At 40.8% G+C, this 16786-nt stretch overlaps 1 protein-coding gene across 8 annotated transcripts in view; it reads left to right on the forward strand.

Annotated features, from left to right (window-relative positions):
• The window catches only part of Gpm6b (glycoprotein M6B), a 172099-nt gene that overhangs the window by 111900 nt on the left and 43413 nt on the right, over positions 1 to 16786 (forward strand). The window contains exon 1 of one of the 8 annotated variants that reach the window (XM_008852880.3): positions 11103 to 11620. The exons of 3 other annotated variants lie outside the window; for them this stretch is intronic. In XM_008852880.3, coding sequence (XP_008851102.1) covers positions 11560 to 11620 — 61 coding nt within the window. In that variant the 5' untranslated portion in view covers positions 11103 to 11559. Of the gene's footprint in view, positions 1 to 11102; positions 11621 to 14838; positions 14876 to 16786 lie in introns of those variants that run through there. 4 more of the 8 variants (XM_008852882.3, XM_008852877.3, XM_008852881.3 and 1 more) reach the window with 4 other exon arrangements.

Genomic DNA, 16786 nt, shown 5'->3' on the forward strand with positions numbered 1-16786 from the left:
TATCCTAAGAGAATATTTGCTAACTATGCATGAGGTGCAGATCAGCATCTGGGCTCTGAGTCAAGAGAATTGAACTCTTTAGTCCTGTTTTGTCCTGATTGCAGACTGGAAAAGGAGAGAAGGGCTACATGGTTTTAAATTTTCTTTCCTGTTTTGGAATTCTTCATATGTAACTTTTGTTTCAAATAAAATCAGGAATTCAGAAGAATTAAAATTCTTGTCATTTTCTGTGAAGAAATTCTAGATTGTTTGAGGCCAGTGCTTTCATCTCACATGTGTAGGTGGTAAAATGAAGGGTCATAGGTAGCCTGCCCTCTCGAGGCTCTAGGTGACATTGCCATGTCTATGGCACAGACCAAGGACAGAGCCAAGTGCTGAAGAACCATTCTTCCTCTGAACTGACAGTGACAGTAGCCACCTCGAATGCAAAGCCACCCCTCTTGATTCCACTGACTTTATAACTGAGTGACGCTGCCAACTTCGAGCTATCCTCCCCAGGGCAAGCAACAGGATTTTGCCAAATGGTTTGAAGTGAACATAGCTATCAGCATCTTCCTGACCTCAGAATCATATTGCTATATATTTGGATGTTGATAACTTACAGGGTTAGGTCTTAGAGGCAGGGCTAGGTACAAAACTTGCAGAGCTCAATGGAAAATGAAAATGTGGTTTGTTTGTTGAAAATGCACTAAAAAGGGCTCGAAATGGTAGCTCCATTGGTAAAGTGCCTATCTGGCATGTACAAAGACCTAGGTGAGATCCCCAGCACTGCATAAATTGGGTGTGCCTGCACATGCCTGTAATCCCGGCATACTGGGGTGGGATACATGAGACCTTGTCTCTTATCACAGAATTTCAAGACTATGGAATCAGAAGCTCCTTTTAGGTCAAGACTATGCACATTACATGCCCGTGAAGGTAGCTCTGTGTGAGTGGCCTCTGGCATGAAGAAATTCAATTGTGTTTGTGACAAAAAAATATTTGACTAGGGGCAAATCTAATTTGGTCTTAAGTTCTGAGGTGTCAGCAAGGCCCTCCAGCTTCTAGAAACCAATTTTTTCCATCTGTTAAAGAGTAAGGATCCTTTGAAGCATGCTTTCTATAATCCTGTACCCTTATTCATCTCAGTCACACCTGCTTGGTTGCAAGCTAATTTCAGGCATTGCATCCTTGGTCGTCTTCCTCAGAGAGGACTGGTTGAGTGCACGGAGCACAGAAGTGAAGCCTGGCATGCTTTCACTTGGCTTGCTCCTGTAATCTCAGCACCCAGGAAGCTAAGGCAGGATCACTGCCATGAGTTCCAGGTTGCCCAGGCTATGGAGTAAGAGCCTTTCAAAAAGTGCAAAACTAGCCATGCATGGTGGCCCATGACTTTAATCCTATCACTTAGGAGGCAGAGGCAGGCAGATCTCTGAGATTGGGGCCAGCCTGGTCTGCATAGTGAGTTCCAGGCCAGCTGGGGCGACAGGGAGACCCTATCTCAAAAAAATAAAATAAAATAAAATAAAAAGTACAGGAAAAAAAGGAAAAAAAAAGTGAGCCACTGAGGGACGAGGAAAGATCTAGAAGGATATGCAATCACCCACTAGTTCTTTCTCTGCTCCATTCTTCCTTAGGAACATGAAAACCTTCCAAAACAGAAATAGCATTTTGTCAGTACCAAGTAGGAGGCATGTGGAGGCCTTGCAGCATCTCACTATGTTAACAATAGCCTGGTGGAGGATGCTGTTACATGACTCCCTCCATTAGCTAATGAAATCAAGGCTCAAGAAAGGGCAGGTGGCATCATAAGGCTGGTCATGGTGAAGCTGGCTGGAAGGAATGGTGGGTGAGAATAGGACCGTGAGAGCCTCATTCAGTCAGGGCAGCAAATAGCTGAGGAAGACCTTGGCTTTCTGATCCTCCTGCCTCCGCCCCCAAATCCCCACTCTCCATCCCTCACCAAGTACTAGGATCGCTCGCATGCACCACCACAACTGGTTTATGAGGTGCCTGGGGATTGAACCCAGGGCTTCATGTGTGCCAGGAAAGTATTCTACCAACTGAGCTACATCCCCAGCCCAAGAGAGCTATGCTGAGCAAATGGTTGGTGGTGACCTGAACTCTCAAAGTTAAATGATTGATGTTGCTGAACCCCTTGTCACCTGGGCCCTTATTTAGTTTTGTGTCTTTTTATTGTAACTGCCTGATATCTGAATTCTCAACATTGGCATCTGATGGCCAAGGCTCTGCTCAGTCTCTGACCTTGGCCCAAGTTCCCTTTGCTCTTGATGTCTTGGTCTAAGGGAGAGGGTGATGCCTGCTCTCAATGTTGTCATGTAGGTAAAAAAATAAAAAATAATCAACTTCCCTCCACAATGCTAGTGCAAAGGACACCTGCTGTCCCTGTCCCTGAGTGCTGGTCTGTATCATGCATCTCACAGATAGGTGGCCCTGCATTCTCTAGAGACAAAGTTGAGCCCATTTTCTAGGTTCCACATGTAGCCAGAGCCCTCATCTGGTCAAGTGTCCTCAGCAGGTAGCACTTAAATTTTCCTGGTAACTGTTAAAGAGACACATCTACAAAGGTCTACCAAATATAACTGGTCTGTTTGATGCGTTCTGTTGCTCAGATCAATATGAAATGAACATTGTTGTGGGTAGGCCTGGAGTGGTCTGCCACTCCAAGATGAATGTGGGGTTCTGTTTGCCTGTCTGAGAAAGTGCCTTTCCCTAGCAGCCCAACAGATAGAATCTCATTAATCTGCACATTGACTCAATTTCAGGGAAATGTGTGTTGAGTGCAGGGAGCCAGTCAAAATGGCTTCTATGCAAAAACAACAACAAAATGAATCCTGTGATGCTCCCTGAGTTTTCAGAAGGGCCCCTAAATGAGTCGCCTCATCTTTAGCCCTACCCTGCTGTGCACATCCCATCCTTTTCAACTTGTGAGATTTTTTTGGGCATTTTTTCTATAGTCTGAATGTCTCGTGATTTAACCTCAAATTTGAAAACAATTTCCTTCCTTTGGCAAATCAGGACAAAGATACAGAGACCTACCTGTCTTATGCAGCCTTCCTTGGGGGCACGCTACTGAAAGTTGCATTGATACAAGTGATCATCTCCTTTCTGAGTGGAAGGCAGGTAAATGCACATGACTGTCTTCTATTACTGGGAAGATGGAAAGGTTAGAGATTTCTGAAGATACAGTGGGTGGAGGTCACCCACGAAGTCCCCTAAAGATGTGCCCTTCAGGAACAAAGCCAGAGCTTGGAAGGCTGGCTATGGTGGGGTTTTGATAAATGATGCAAGGCAAGTCTCTAGCAGAACCACCCAGGTTCTCCCAAACATAAAGCTGAGCTATTGACTGTAGGTAGAGTACTCCATCATCTGGGACTTCTGGTGATATAAGAAGGAGCGATGATAGGGATATAACTAGAATCCCAATGGCTCCAGTTGAGAACTAACAAATGAACATGGAAACCCTACCCCTCATTCATACTGACCTGGTATATGCTGCATAGGTGTATTAATTGGGAACCTTAGCAGAAAGTGCTTCTTGATGGTGCGCCACTCTTAATGAGAGAATGGGTGATCCCCATGAGATTTGATAACGAACCAGAAAACATCTTGTCATTAAATCAACTGCCTGTATGTCTTGTGTACACAGAAGTGCACATTTTCTTTTATCATAACTATTTTTAAAGAAATGAAAATGGGGACTACAGACACATCTCAGTTTGTAAAGTGCTTGCCTAACATGCACACAGCCCTGAGTTCTATGTAAACTGGGTGTGAGGGTGTGTACCTATAATTCCCAATACTCAGGAGGTAAAGGCAGTATTAGGAGTTCAAGGTCATCCTTGGCTATAAAACATGTTTGTGTCCAGCCTGGGATACAGAAGACTCTTTTCTCAAAAAACAAAGAAAAGATAACAAACACTAATCAAACACTAATCACCTGGCTCTCAGCGTTTTTCTTCTCCTTTTGTTGATTAGGTATGACTGTCATGCTGGGATCTATTCCCCAGTGTGGTGACACAGTAAGGATATCATTTATCACCCTCTCTCCTTAGGATCTCTGATATTCTGAAAAAATCATGTCCACTAAGGTCCTCAACAACACAGGTTCAAGACAAGCTCCCTACCTTAAAAACCCCAAGACCATCATCCTTCTATTATGTCATCCATTAGGAGTGGTCATCCCTCCTAATGCTGTGACATGGGCACCATCATATAATAAAAGCACCCTTCTGCACACAAAGCAGGCTGCATTTATAACCTCCCAGTCAGTACCATCTTTCTGTTTTCTTCTATTTCCTTTCCTTACTTACCGTGTTGGAAAGGGAGCTATCCCACTTGCCACAGGTAGCTGGTGCCTGCCTCTCTTGATTTCACTTGTAATTGTATCTTAAATCGCTCTTTCTCAAACCATGTTGCTTTTTGCAATATCAGTGGATTCTCTCATACCTGTGTTGTTTCTCTTTCATCTGCTTCGCCCTTTCCCTGCCTTCTCTCACTATATTTCTTTAGAACATGGGCTACCCTTTCTTCCTCTCCCTTGCTTCTGAGTAGTCCTTCTGTAAACCTTTTAAAAACTGGTTTCCCTTTTAGTCTCTGTGATACTGCTGGCAAGGAAATTGGAATTTTCCATTTCAGTGGTCTTTGCCAGGTCTTCCACATCTGATTGCCTTGACTGTAGCACATCCCCCACTTCTTAAAATTCCCTCCTCTGTAACACGGCTCTGTCCTGGATCCTCTCCAATATCTTCAGCATCCTTTGCGAGTGCTTCTCCTACAGCCCTCTGAATTTAGGTGGTACTTGCATGGTGTTCTCCTCTGCACCTTCTGCCTTGGTATCACACCCACTCATGCTATAATTCATTCTCCTCTCATTCAACTCTTCATTTTTAAACTCTGCCTAGATGGAGCAGCTCTACAGACATGGCTCACATGGCTTCCAAATGTGATAGTCTTTCCCAATTTCCTCATCTGGTGGTGGTTGAGTTGTATGTCACCGCCCACATGACAATATATTGAAGTCTTAGCTCCCAGGACCTGTGAAGGTGCTCTTATTTGAAAACAGACTTTATAGATATAATGAAGTTGGGATGAGGCCATATTTGATTGGGATAGGCTCGAGTCCAATGTGATTGATGTCCTTATGAGATACAAAGGGAGAATACCATATGGTATCATGGGTGGAGGTTGGAGTGGAGTATCAAGCCGAAGAAGGAATGTTGATGATCACTGATGACCTCTGGTAAAGGTAAGAAAGGATCCTCCCCTAGTTTCCTTCAGCAAAAACACAGCACTGTCTACCCTTTGGCTTTGGACTTCTTGCTTCAGAACTGTGAGTGAATAGTTTTTGTTCCTTAAAACCACCAAGCTTATGTTCCTTTGTCACATTGGCCCTAGGAAATCATTACGTCCCCTGATCTCCTTCTGTTTCCTGTAGGGCTCAACTCTGAATCCCCCATTTCTCGGCTTGATGTGCAGTTGGCTATTTTTATCCCAGCTGGGTATAGAGCCTCTATCTCTTCTGTGTTTGCTGTGGTTGCCCTGACACTGGTCTCTCTGGTCTCCTATCCATCCATCAAACTGTGTACTCTGTATACTCTTGCAAAAGAAGTTCTGACTGTGTCTCAGTTACCGACAGCAGAATTACCTGGGGAAGATTTTACAGTTCTCATCACACCGCACCATTTCACACCACAGCACACATGCTGACTATCCAGTCAGAATCTCTGGGGGAGGACCAGACATTCATATTGTCAAAATTTCCCAGATGACTCCAGGGTGCAGCCAGGCTTGAGAGACATTGGCTAATAAGAGAATATCATGATAGCCACGAAAACTAGATTGAAGGCAATGCTTCTCGGCTGGAGACTGATCCTTCCTCCCCAGGAAACATTTGGAAACACGCATCTAGTGAGCGGGGGCCAGGGATGTCCTCAAATACCCTCCATGTTCCGGACAGCACTTCATGGAAGAATGGCCTGACCCCTAGTATGAGTCACAATGAGATCAAGCAACCCTGAAAAGAGAGAGGAAAGGAGGCACAGTGTTAACCTTGACTTTGAGACAGATGTGACCCACCCTACTTGAAGAAAATGCACATTCCACCTCATGCCATGGTGCCACCTGTGCTGAGCCCATTCCTAGGCCAGGAATGTGCAAACTTCCCATGCAGAACCTGTTGCCATCATGCCAAGTCCCAGGCTGCCCCTACCAAACTTATTCTCTTCTTATCTGTTTGAACATTAGTTCTGTGGATTTTTTTTTTTTTTGTCAGGAGAGAGAGGCTCAGTACACCTCAAGTTGATGCTTGCCAAACTCAACAGTTGCTGTTTGGGAGCTCCTCGATCTTCTAATGAGGATACTGCCTGTCATTAAGTAAACAGCTGATGAGGAGGACAGGTCATCCATGTGGAGTTTTGCCATTTATTTGTGTGAGTGTGTGTGTGTGTGTGTGTGTGTGTGTGTGTGTGTGTGTGTGTGTGTGTGTGTGTGTGTGTGTGTGTGTTATTGGGAATTGAACCAAGGGAATTGTATATGCTAGACAAGCACTCTACCACTGAGCTACATCCTCAAACAAAGCTTCGCAATTTTTAAGAGTATTCACAGAGATCACCTGGTTGGTCTGTTCTTTCAGCTCTTCATGGGGTGTCATTTCCTGTAATATGAAGGAAGTATGGAGGAAAGATATTGGAAAGGGAAAATAATATGTCATAAATCCAAAGGTATTTTCCAAAAACTCACGTTGCATAAAAAATTAGAAATTCAATTCAATTTGTTTATTTATTACTAAATGACAGTTTATATGCATGTGCATAAGCTCATGTGTGCCACAACACACATGTGTAGCTCAGACGACAACTTGGGGGAATAGGTTCTATCTTCCCACTATGTGGGGCCTAGAGATCAAATGAGGTTGTCAGGATTGGCAGCAAGTGCTCTTACTCATTAAACCATCCTAGCAGACCTCTTTCTTAATTTTTGGGGGGGGAGACGGAGTTTCACATTGTAGCTGAGGTTGGCTTAGAACTTACTAAGTGGCCCATGTTGACCTCAAGCTCTCTGCAGTCCTCCCACCTCAGAATTCTTAATGTTGAGACTATAGGCCTTAGCCATCATACCTGACTAAAAAAATAGAAATTTAATTCTTATAATGGGGGACAAAGGCTTTGCAAAATTCCTAACATTTCAAAAAAGTCTAGTTATGGGAAAGACCCAATTCTTGACAAGCATATTCTAAATTTCTTGTTCTATTTCTAGTTTGTGTTTCTTACATTTATGAAAACTTTCCTTTCAAAGACAATGAGAAAGCATTATGCTAGAGTATATTTCATGTCATATAAATGTTCTATAAGCCCTGAAAACTGTGTAGGAATTAGTAGTTGGAAGGAATTTGAAAGCATCTCTTCTTGACTCGAGTCACTTTGAGATCCAAAGTAATCTAAAATGTAATTCCAGAAAGTTGGAAGAGGAGGATGTTGGCAAAATCATTTGAGAACCATGTGGTTATGATAATCATATACAGGTAAATCAACTCAAACTTTCAGATGGTTGAACAACTACTGTTACGTAGCAGAAAATAGTAACTCAATTTCTGGAATGCAGTATATACCTTAAGGAATCCTCCTCTGTCGTGTGATACCAGTAACAGGAAGGAGTACCCTGGTTAAGCAAGTCCCCTTTGATGTATTAGCCTGTGGGCCACCTGGAAAAGGCACTGTGGCTTCTTCATGGCCATACTTCTTGTAGACATCAGCAGTAGGAGCAATCTTCCAAGGATGTGCATGTTTACTGAGCTGTGAGTCCACAGAGGACTTGCGGGAATAGGTAATAGGCTCTGTGAAACTGTACTTCTTTTTAAGCAATTTCAGCAATTTTTCATAAGGTTCAATCTAATGCATTCATTTTCTGTCAACATTTCTTATTCCTGTGTTGGCTTTCAGAAGCATTCTTCCTATTTTATAGCATGAGGCTCAAAGACATATTTTCAGCTGAGGAAGCCATTTTCCATCCTGTTCATTCTATATATTCAGCCTTTCTGACCAAAAAAACATGGATGCATTTCTCAAACATATTATAAGCATATATTCTTTCTTATTGCTTCTTGACAGTTTTTTTATCACTTCTCTTGTGAATCATATTCTTTATCATAAACATCAGGGAGAATTTGAGGCTGCTTATGAACTGACACAATGGCAATTTCTAGATGTGTCATACATCATGGTTCTATTGAACCTGAAGGTGTGAGTAAGGAAAAGTAATGAGATGTTCATTTGCCTGTAGTTTTTGAGCGTGAAACTGGAAGAAGGTATCAATTGGAGGGTTTGTGAATATTTTGTCCAATGATTTTGTCTGTCAGTATGAGTACTAACAGCTGTCTTTAAATTTAGATTGTCTTCCATATTTTACCTTTCCACTTGCATTAATATTAAAATAGTATTTCTAACTAGATCCAGTAGTGGGGTGCCTCAACATAGTCAGACCATGTCTCATATAAATAAATGAATTAAATATCTAAAGGAAGAACCAAAGAAATTAGGCTACTCTGTCAGTTCTAGAATCTAATGACTTTGGTAAACAGTTTGTAAAAACACATTAGCGTAGCTGATCACAACTGTGTTCTTTTAGTTTTTATTATTGCATTTATTTATTTTACATTTATTTCACTGTGTGTGCACATATGTGCCATGATATGTGTATGTGAAGGTCAGAAAATAACTGTAAAATTGGTTCTTTCCTTCCGCTCTGTGGATCCCAGAGACCCAACCTAGGTGGTCAGGCTTAGCAGCAAGTGCTGAGCCACCTGACCAAACCACAACTAAAACATTTATATGCATCATTTTGTACCATTCTTTCTGAATGGACCTAAGTTTTCTTTATACAGCATGTTCGAAATTACCCCATTAGACCACACTGTAGATTTTCCCATGGAGGTAGTCATGTCACAAAAGAATCTTTTGCCTAAAGGTTGCAGTTTTAGGCTGCAAACTTTCCAATCTCTTCATGGGGAGACAATAAAATTGACAGAGGCCATAATTTGGGGAAATAATTGATAGTTGGCATTGTCTTCTGAGACAATAATTAAGGTGGAAAGTGAGATGGAAAGCTAAAAGAAAGTGTTGAAACAGGCCAAACTGGTTTCACAACCTTTTCTCCTTTAACACACCAGAGGTATTGGGTATAAAAAGGTTTTGGAGATTATCTAAAATCAAAGTATTAAAAGATCAAGCTGTCACAGGATTTTGATTCAGGATTCTGCGCATTGTTTTGAGCTATTGATCAACAACCCTATAAAACTTGGAGAGTGTTTTGAGGAGAGGTAGTCTCCAACTTGTCTTATTTTTTAATTGTAATTACACTGGTGTGTGCGTGTGTGTGTGTGTGTGTGTGTGTGTGTGTGTACAAACAAGTGTCCACATGTTATTGTAATTACACTGGTGTGTGTGTGTGTGTGTGTGTGTGTGTGTGTGTGTGTGTGTGTGTGTGTGTGTGTGTGTACAAACAAGTGTCCACATGTGGAGGTCAGAGGATAACTTGCAGAAATCAGTTCTCTCCTCTATCATATTGGTCCAGGAGATAGAGCTCAGGTGGTCAGGCTTGGTAGCAGGTGCCTTCGCCCAATATACCATCTCACCAGCCCTCCAACTTGTCTTTAGTATTTTCTTCCAAGGTACGTATCAAGCAGACTATTGTAGGTCCAGGAATCCTTTATCTTGTGGTTATCAATGGTCATCTTTGTATGTGACATCAGTTTCTAGATTTTTTTTCTAATAGGGATAATGGAGGTAAGTGGGCCAAATGCATTTTAAAAATGCAGAAATTGGCGACACTTGAAAAGTAAGGCTCATAATCACGATAAAGGCTTAGGTGCTGATGATGGGTTAAGAGCATCAATCTTTGAGAGGCAGAGAGGCAGGCAGAGGCAGGCAGATCTCTGTGAGATCGAGGCCAGCCTGGTCTATATAGCGAGTTCCAGGCCAGCCAGGGCTACAGGGAGATCAAAAAAAACGGAGAGAGAGAGAGGTCCACGCCACTTCACAGGGAACCAGTGGCATTGATTGGAGCAGGCAGTGCTGAGGGCCTTGGCCCGGAAGTGACGTTGGGCCCATGACAAGGCAGAGGATGCTGGGCCGCATCTGATTGCATGCAGGGAGCAGGGCCGGCGGGACATGAGTCCCAAGCGGCTGCCATGCCTCCTCGTTGCCTACCATGACTGGTGTCTTGTTATCCCTGGTGCTGCCTGCCTGACTCCCTGCTCCGTCTTGTAGGACAAGACCCTGTACCACCCTGTGACTGATAGCTGCATGGACTGTAGCCAGAGTGACCACAGGATCTTCATGAACACCTGCAACCCATCCTCCCTCACCCAGCAGTGGCTCTTTGAACACACCAACTCCACAAAAAAAAAGAGCATCAATCTCATAGTATTTGCTTATGCAGAATGGCTCGTGAAACCAGAAAAACTATTGTTACTATAGGCTTGAGGCTGCATGTTTAGAATGCTCTTCAAAATGCCTTCTTGAGATTTTGAGTGAGGGGTTCTAATGAATAAAATGGCGTGTAGATGTAATCATACCCTACTGAAAAAAGAAACGTTTTGATTTTCATCTTTTAAAAAACCACAAAATATGAACTCTTACACTTGGCAATGTGCTGATTATTGATTAAGCATGGGCCCCTTTTTACAAATTAGGCTTGAACTAAAATTTCTCTTACTAGCACATATATTAATACATACAAGGTGTGGATTCCAATACCGAATTGCCATGCTCCTATCATTAAATCTGTGCTTGGAAACTCTTCCTTCTTGTGTAGTTTCTTTCTTCTGTCTTGAGTGTTTTTTTAAACAATCTGTTTACAGATTTGTGAAAGAGGTGTTTATTTTAGAGAGAGAGACAGAGAGAGAGAGAGAGAGTAAAAGATTATAGGCATGTCCTTTGAAGATGCTTTGCTGGAGTTCAGGAATAAATAGAATAAACAAAACCGATGCCCCAGAAAGGGGCGGTATGGGAAAGCAGGCAGGCATTCTCCTGAGAGGCAACATATAGTGTGGCCAGATAAAGTCACGTGGTGGGAGGGGACGCTTTTCTTTCTCCTCCACATCCCTTCCTCTGATGTCACAAGCCTATTCTTTCCTGGGAGAATTAATTACTATTCATTGGGTGCGTTTGGCAAGAAGAAAGAAGGGAGGAGAAAGAGGCAGGGAGGGGGAGAGAGGAGAGAGAGAGACAGAGAGAGAGGGAGAGAGTGATCTTAAGGAGGAAGAGATTGTGGGGGAGCAGGACCTTTCCTGGGGTGCACTGGGCGTGGGGAGCACAGAATAGCTGTTTTATAACTGGGATCCTTAGTGACGTATGTCTGCCTGCTCCTTGGCAGCTGTCTTTATGGACCAGTAGGGATTGCGTCTTGTAAGGGACTGTAATCTGCTGTAGTGAAGAACAGAGCCTCTCAATCAGGCGGGTGTAAATAAGAAACGGAGGGGAGTCCAAAAGAAAAGAAAGAGGAGGGGGAAAAAGTGTGTGTTTGGGGGGGAAGCAGGGAAAAGCATTTTTGGTGGATGGTATGAAGCCAGCCATGGAAACTGCAGCCGAGGAAAATACTGAACAAAGCCAAGAGAGAAAAGGTACCCGGCGCTCTGACAATAGCCTGTTTAAAGCTTTTCACTGAAAAGGGTTAGAAGGGTTTGCCTCTTTTTAAATGGCTCTGAAACAATCCTGATAGCATGGTCTTGTTTAGGGTGGGTTTTTTTTCCTTTTTCTTGGGGGCTAATGTTAAATTAATAGTGCAGCCTCTGTTCTATCCATTCCTGTTGCAAGTCGTTCTACTGAATATGGCATCTCATCGAAGGATGTCCGTAGTTTGTCACCTTGGGCAGCTGAATTGGAAAGACTATCTTTCTTTTTTTTTAACTAAGATAATTAATCATAACTAAAGTCCTATGTTGTGCATGCTATATTACAGGGACACGGGATGTGCTATTCTGTGCTAATGTTGAAGAGGGGCTGGAGGGGCATGCATGCCAAATATGCATTGATTCTAATAATATTGGAGTGATTTGAACATACTGTAATTTTCTTATTTTAACATGACTGCTCTTTCTGTGTGTCAGACTATGACATGTAATAATCATTGGTAGTAAGAGCTTGAGAGAGGAGACGTCAGCTTTGTCCCCTAACATTGATGGAACAGGGTGGTCTTCTGCTAATTATAACTTAAAGATTTGGAAAAGGAAAATTGACCATGGGCCCCATGCTAAAGCAAATCTTAGACTATGTCACAGTTTTGATATAAAGACTAGATCTTTTGAAAAATCAGTGTTTTGGTGGGTAAGAAAATATCAGAAAGTGAAGCTATCTATGCCTAATATCAAGTTTGATGTCCTGTGGAACCACTTCGGCCAGTTAGGTTAACAACATCTCACTGCACTGTAATTGATCTTTTCACTCCAAGATAGAAACTGTCATAAAATGCACAAAAACATGTTTTATAACTGCACTGGTGCTACTATAGAAAGCCGTCATGCTAAGGTTCTTTCTTACAGCTTTTACATCCAATGACAGTCTAATTCTTCAGTCATGTCTTCTTTTTGAATATATAGCTTGAGCCATATGAAATCGCTGCTAGCCAACCATTAGCAACATACAAAACCAGTGTCTATATGTAGTCCAACTTCATAGCATACTGGGGAAAGGCTGCTTGTTTTTATAGAAAATTTCTCCTGCATTCATTAGCATTTCATCTTAAACAGACAAAATTTTTAAAAAACATTTTTAGACTCATGATAAAACATGCAAATTTGCCATTTTAACCATTTTTAAATATACAATTTAGAGGCAATGGGGCAATAAGTACATAGCAATTTAATTTCAAAGTTGACATTTTAGATCAATCCTTCTATCAAGCCTACCTCACCCCTAAGGGGAAAAGAAAACAGCCTGTGTTTTCTTCTATGTATCCTTTCTTTTTTCATTTTTCTAATCTATGCACATGGCCAAACAGCAATAAGAGATGCTCTTGGGAATATTCATCAAGCTGAGGAAGTGAGATGAAAGTTTAGAGATTCATTTCCATGATGATTAGATACTAATTTGATTGCCTGTGTAATAACATTACAAGCTTTATCCCATGAGAAAACTTGTCACAATTTATAGCAATTTTCCCTAAAGTTTTATTTTGCTTTAAGCATGCTTTTTTATTAATATAATGTTTATCCATGGCAGATAAAACCATTTTGGCTCTGCAAGACCTTTTACTCTCTACAAAAACATAGCTTTTGTTTTTCCCTAAAAAACAAAGACATAAAATTGATATAAAATCTTCACAACAGAATTTCACAGCTCAGACCGTTTAGTCTCATGGACTGCCGTTATTCTACATCAGTTAAATATTTAGTGACAAGGTCTGCAAGTTGCTACGACATCCCCAGCAACCTGTATGTGAAAACTTGCTAGCTGTAGTTTTAGAGGCAGAATTAGAAGGAAAAAAAAAATACTTTTTGGAGGAACTTTAAAAATGACCAAAATTCATGAACACTAGTTGTTAAATAATTTTAAAATGCCAAGCTACCAAAAGATGGCATCACATGTATAATACATGCTTAGATAAAAATGTATTCTTCCTCATCTGCAGCAAGTAGAATTGTGATCATTATTTTGTTCTTGATTTGGATGAACAAGTTCATATGCCAGCTGTGCAAAGTCAGAACTCCCACATGAATCTTTGTAGTGCTACAGTCCACTTGCCTATCGTGATAAAATAGTAGGTACGAAGGGGTTTGGATGCTTATCACCCTAGTATTCCTTCAGATTTAGCATTATGTGTATGAAACCAATGCTTATTTCATTGATATGAACATTTAAATTTTTACATCGCTACTTACAAAATAAATTTTAAAATTTGGGGGCTTGTTCTTTTTTTTTTTTTTTTTTTTTTTCCTTTCTTCTTTTTAGCCTTAAGCAAGAGTTCTTAATCCCCAAATGTGATCCTATACATTTTTTTCCACTTCACACAGAGTTTTTTATATACAATGTGATTTCTTCTGTTCATTCTTTCCCACTGGCTTTCAATTCTTGGTGACAGTGGCAATGCCTGTCTGTTAATTAGACGTATTGTTGCCCAATGGCTAGTACCCAATATCTTGCAAATGAATAGATTTGGATAATTATTACTGTGTCTATTAAGAATGTAAATTCAACTTAGATTTATAAATCGACCTCAGCTTTTTGGATTGGTGTCCTTTCCCATAGGGAGTTTAGGCAGGGCAACACATCTGAGCTATTGCGATTCACTAACTCCCACTGAGAGATCTGTTTCTTTAGAAACTCAGTCAGAATGGCTTTGTTCTTAATTTTAGACAAAAATAATCCAAGTCTTTACAAAGGAAAAGTGTTTGTGTTTTTACAATACTCTCATAGCTTTTAGCAGAGAATGCTGCTGGGCAACTGTAATTCCACACCAAGTGTTCAGGAATATTCAGGGATTTTTAATTTATTTATTTTTGGAAAGCAAGCAGGTTTTTCTCAGATAAATATAGCAAATGCCAAATCATTACAAGTGAGGGCTTTTCAAATGAAGAGCATTGAATTAAAGTGGGAGAATTGAGTAAACAGATTCAGCGGAGATGGAGTAAGTGGAGCAAATGAATAAGGCAATTAGAGGAAGTAGATCATGGATCCACTAATAAAAAGATGAAGAGCCAGCTTTGCACTTGTTTCCGTAGAGGATTGCTTGGTGTCACTTCATTTGTGAAAACAGACGCCTCTGGAATTGCTGGAAGCACATCATCGCTGAGCAGAAAAACAATGGGATCCTAACAACTCTGATGCTCTATTATGTTAAAAAAAAAAAGTGTTGGTGATGAACAATATTTTTATTACAGGTAGGAAATTGGAATCTACCAGAATAATAATAGTCAGGCTAGGTCACTTCCTACAAATCATTGCTAAAATCAATTCCAGAAGCAAATAAAGTTTCTAGCCATACACGAAGAGAGAAATGAAATAAATTGGAAATAATGTTTAAAATAAATTGGAGGATAGAGTCAGAAGAAGAAACAAATTTGAATCAGTGACTTATTTATTATTTTAACAGATTCATTTGAATCTTTTTGATCACATAGATATAGTTTCTTTCTTTTTAAAAAATATTTTATTTATTATTTTTATTTTTATGTGTATGCCTGTATTGCCTGCGTGTAGGTAAGTGCACCCGTGTCATTCAATGCCCGTGGAGGACAGAAGAGGCTGTCAGATCCCCTAGAACCGGAGTTATAGACAGTTGTTAGCTGTCATGTGGGTGCTGGGATTCAAACCCAGGTCTTCTGCAAGAACAGTCAGTGTTCTTAACCGCTGAGCCATCTCTCCAGCACAGTTTTTTTCTTTTTTAAATTAGCAAAATGTGCACTCTGGCTCTCAATTTTTGTTGTTGTTGTTGTTCTCTTTTGTTTCATTTAGGGAGAAAAGCACTTTTCTTGACTATATGATTTATGTGCTAAAAAATCCAAAGTGGAACATTTAACACACTACACTATTATGAAGGATCTATGAATTATCACATTTTTATGGACATTTTTAACTTGTTTATATGAATATGATATAAAGAAAGTTTTAGATGCAGTTTTTCTCTGTAAGAATTTGCCAAAATGGACATCTGAAGAGATGGTGTCTGGGGAATAGGCTATAGTGAAAAGTGGCTGGCCAGATGGTGCAAGACATATGTGGTAGGTATGATATGGCATCCTTTGATGTATTTTTTAAGAAAATTTAAATGTGGAAAGAGATCTCTGAGCCATTTGGTGTATCTGCCACTTGTCTATTATCAGTTCCATGAACAGACTTCTCTTGACTTGGCTTTGCTATTTCATTAGAAAAGCAGAATTTTGGCCCATTTCTTAGAGATTCAGATTTGTCCTCCTTGAAACTGAGCATCAACCTGAATAACGATTGTGCGTTTTAAGATTATGTTTTTCTGTTACTTGGAAATACAGGTCAATTTAGGGTAAATGGTCTTAGTGAAATCATTTCTTAGTCTTGCTGTATCCAAGAACTTGCAAAACGGCCAGTGTCTGCATGATGTAAACTCCCCCTCACTGGGGCTGGTGATGAATTGTATTAGTCCAAAGTCACTCCTTTGCCTTTTTCTTTTTTACACCAAATGTACACATACACATGAGATAATTGATCTGGAGATGGCTCTGGGATGGAGGAAGAATGGGACGCACATTGGTCTTTTTAAGAGAGGGAGTCTCCAATCCCAGCTTTACAACTGTGCTTTGTGGTTCACCATTTGTTATTCATTTAATAATGTGCTCCTTTGGAATGTCATCCTTCCTCTGTCCTCTAAGCTCACACTGCAGGAGCAAAAGGCTGCTCACCTATTTAGGCACCATCAGGAGTAGTTTAATATTGGTTTTAGCCATATTTTGTGGATTGGTGGCAAAATCAAGTAAACAACAACAGTGACAGAATTTTGATCCTTAGCCAGCTCCATTTGCTTGCTCTTCAAAGAATGGATGAGAGAAAATAAAAGAATGCCCTGTTTTGTGGGCTGGTTTTATTCATGACATTAACCATTTTGTATATCAAGGCCTACAATGCTTTATTCAGTGGCAGGGCTCAGCATACATTTTCTACAAATGGCCAGGTAAGTGACGCCTAATTTAGATTCTCAGGCCATAGGTCTTGGCTGTGCCTGCTCACATCTGCCATCCTAGCATGAAAGCAGCCACAGACAGTATGAGCACAAAGGCATGTGACAATGTTCTAGTCAGACTTTATTTACAAAATCTAGT

This window comes from Nannospalax galili, unplaced genomic scaffold (assembly GCF_000622305.1).
Source record: "Nannospalax galili isolate Female #2095 unplaced genomic scaffold, S.galili_v1.0 scaffold606, whole genome shotgun sequence".
NCBI classification, from domain to species: domain Eukaryota; kingdom Metazoa; phylum Chordata; class Mammalia; order Rodentia; family Spalacidae; genus Nannospalax; species Nannospalax galili.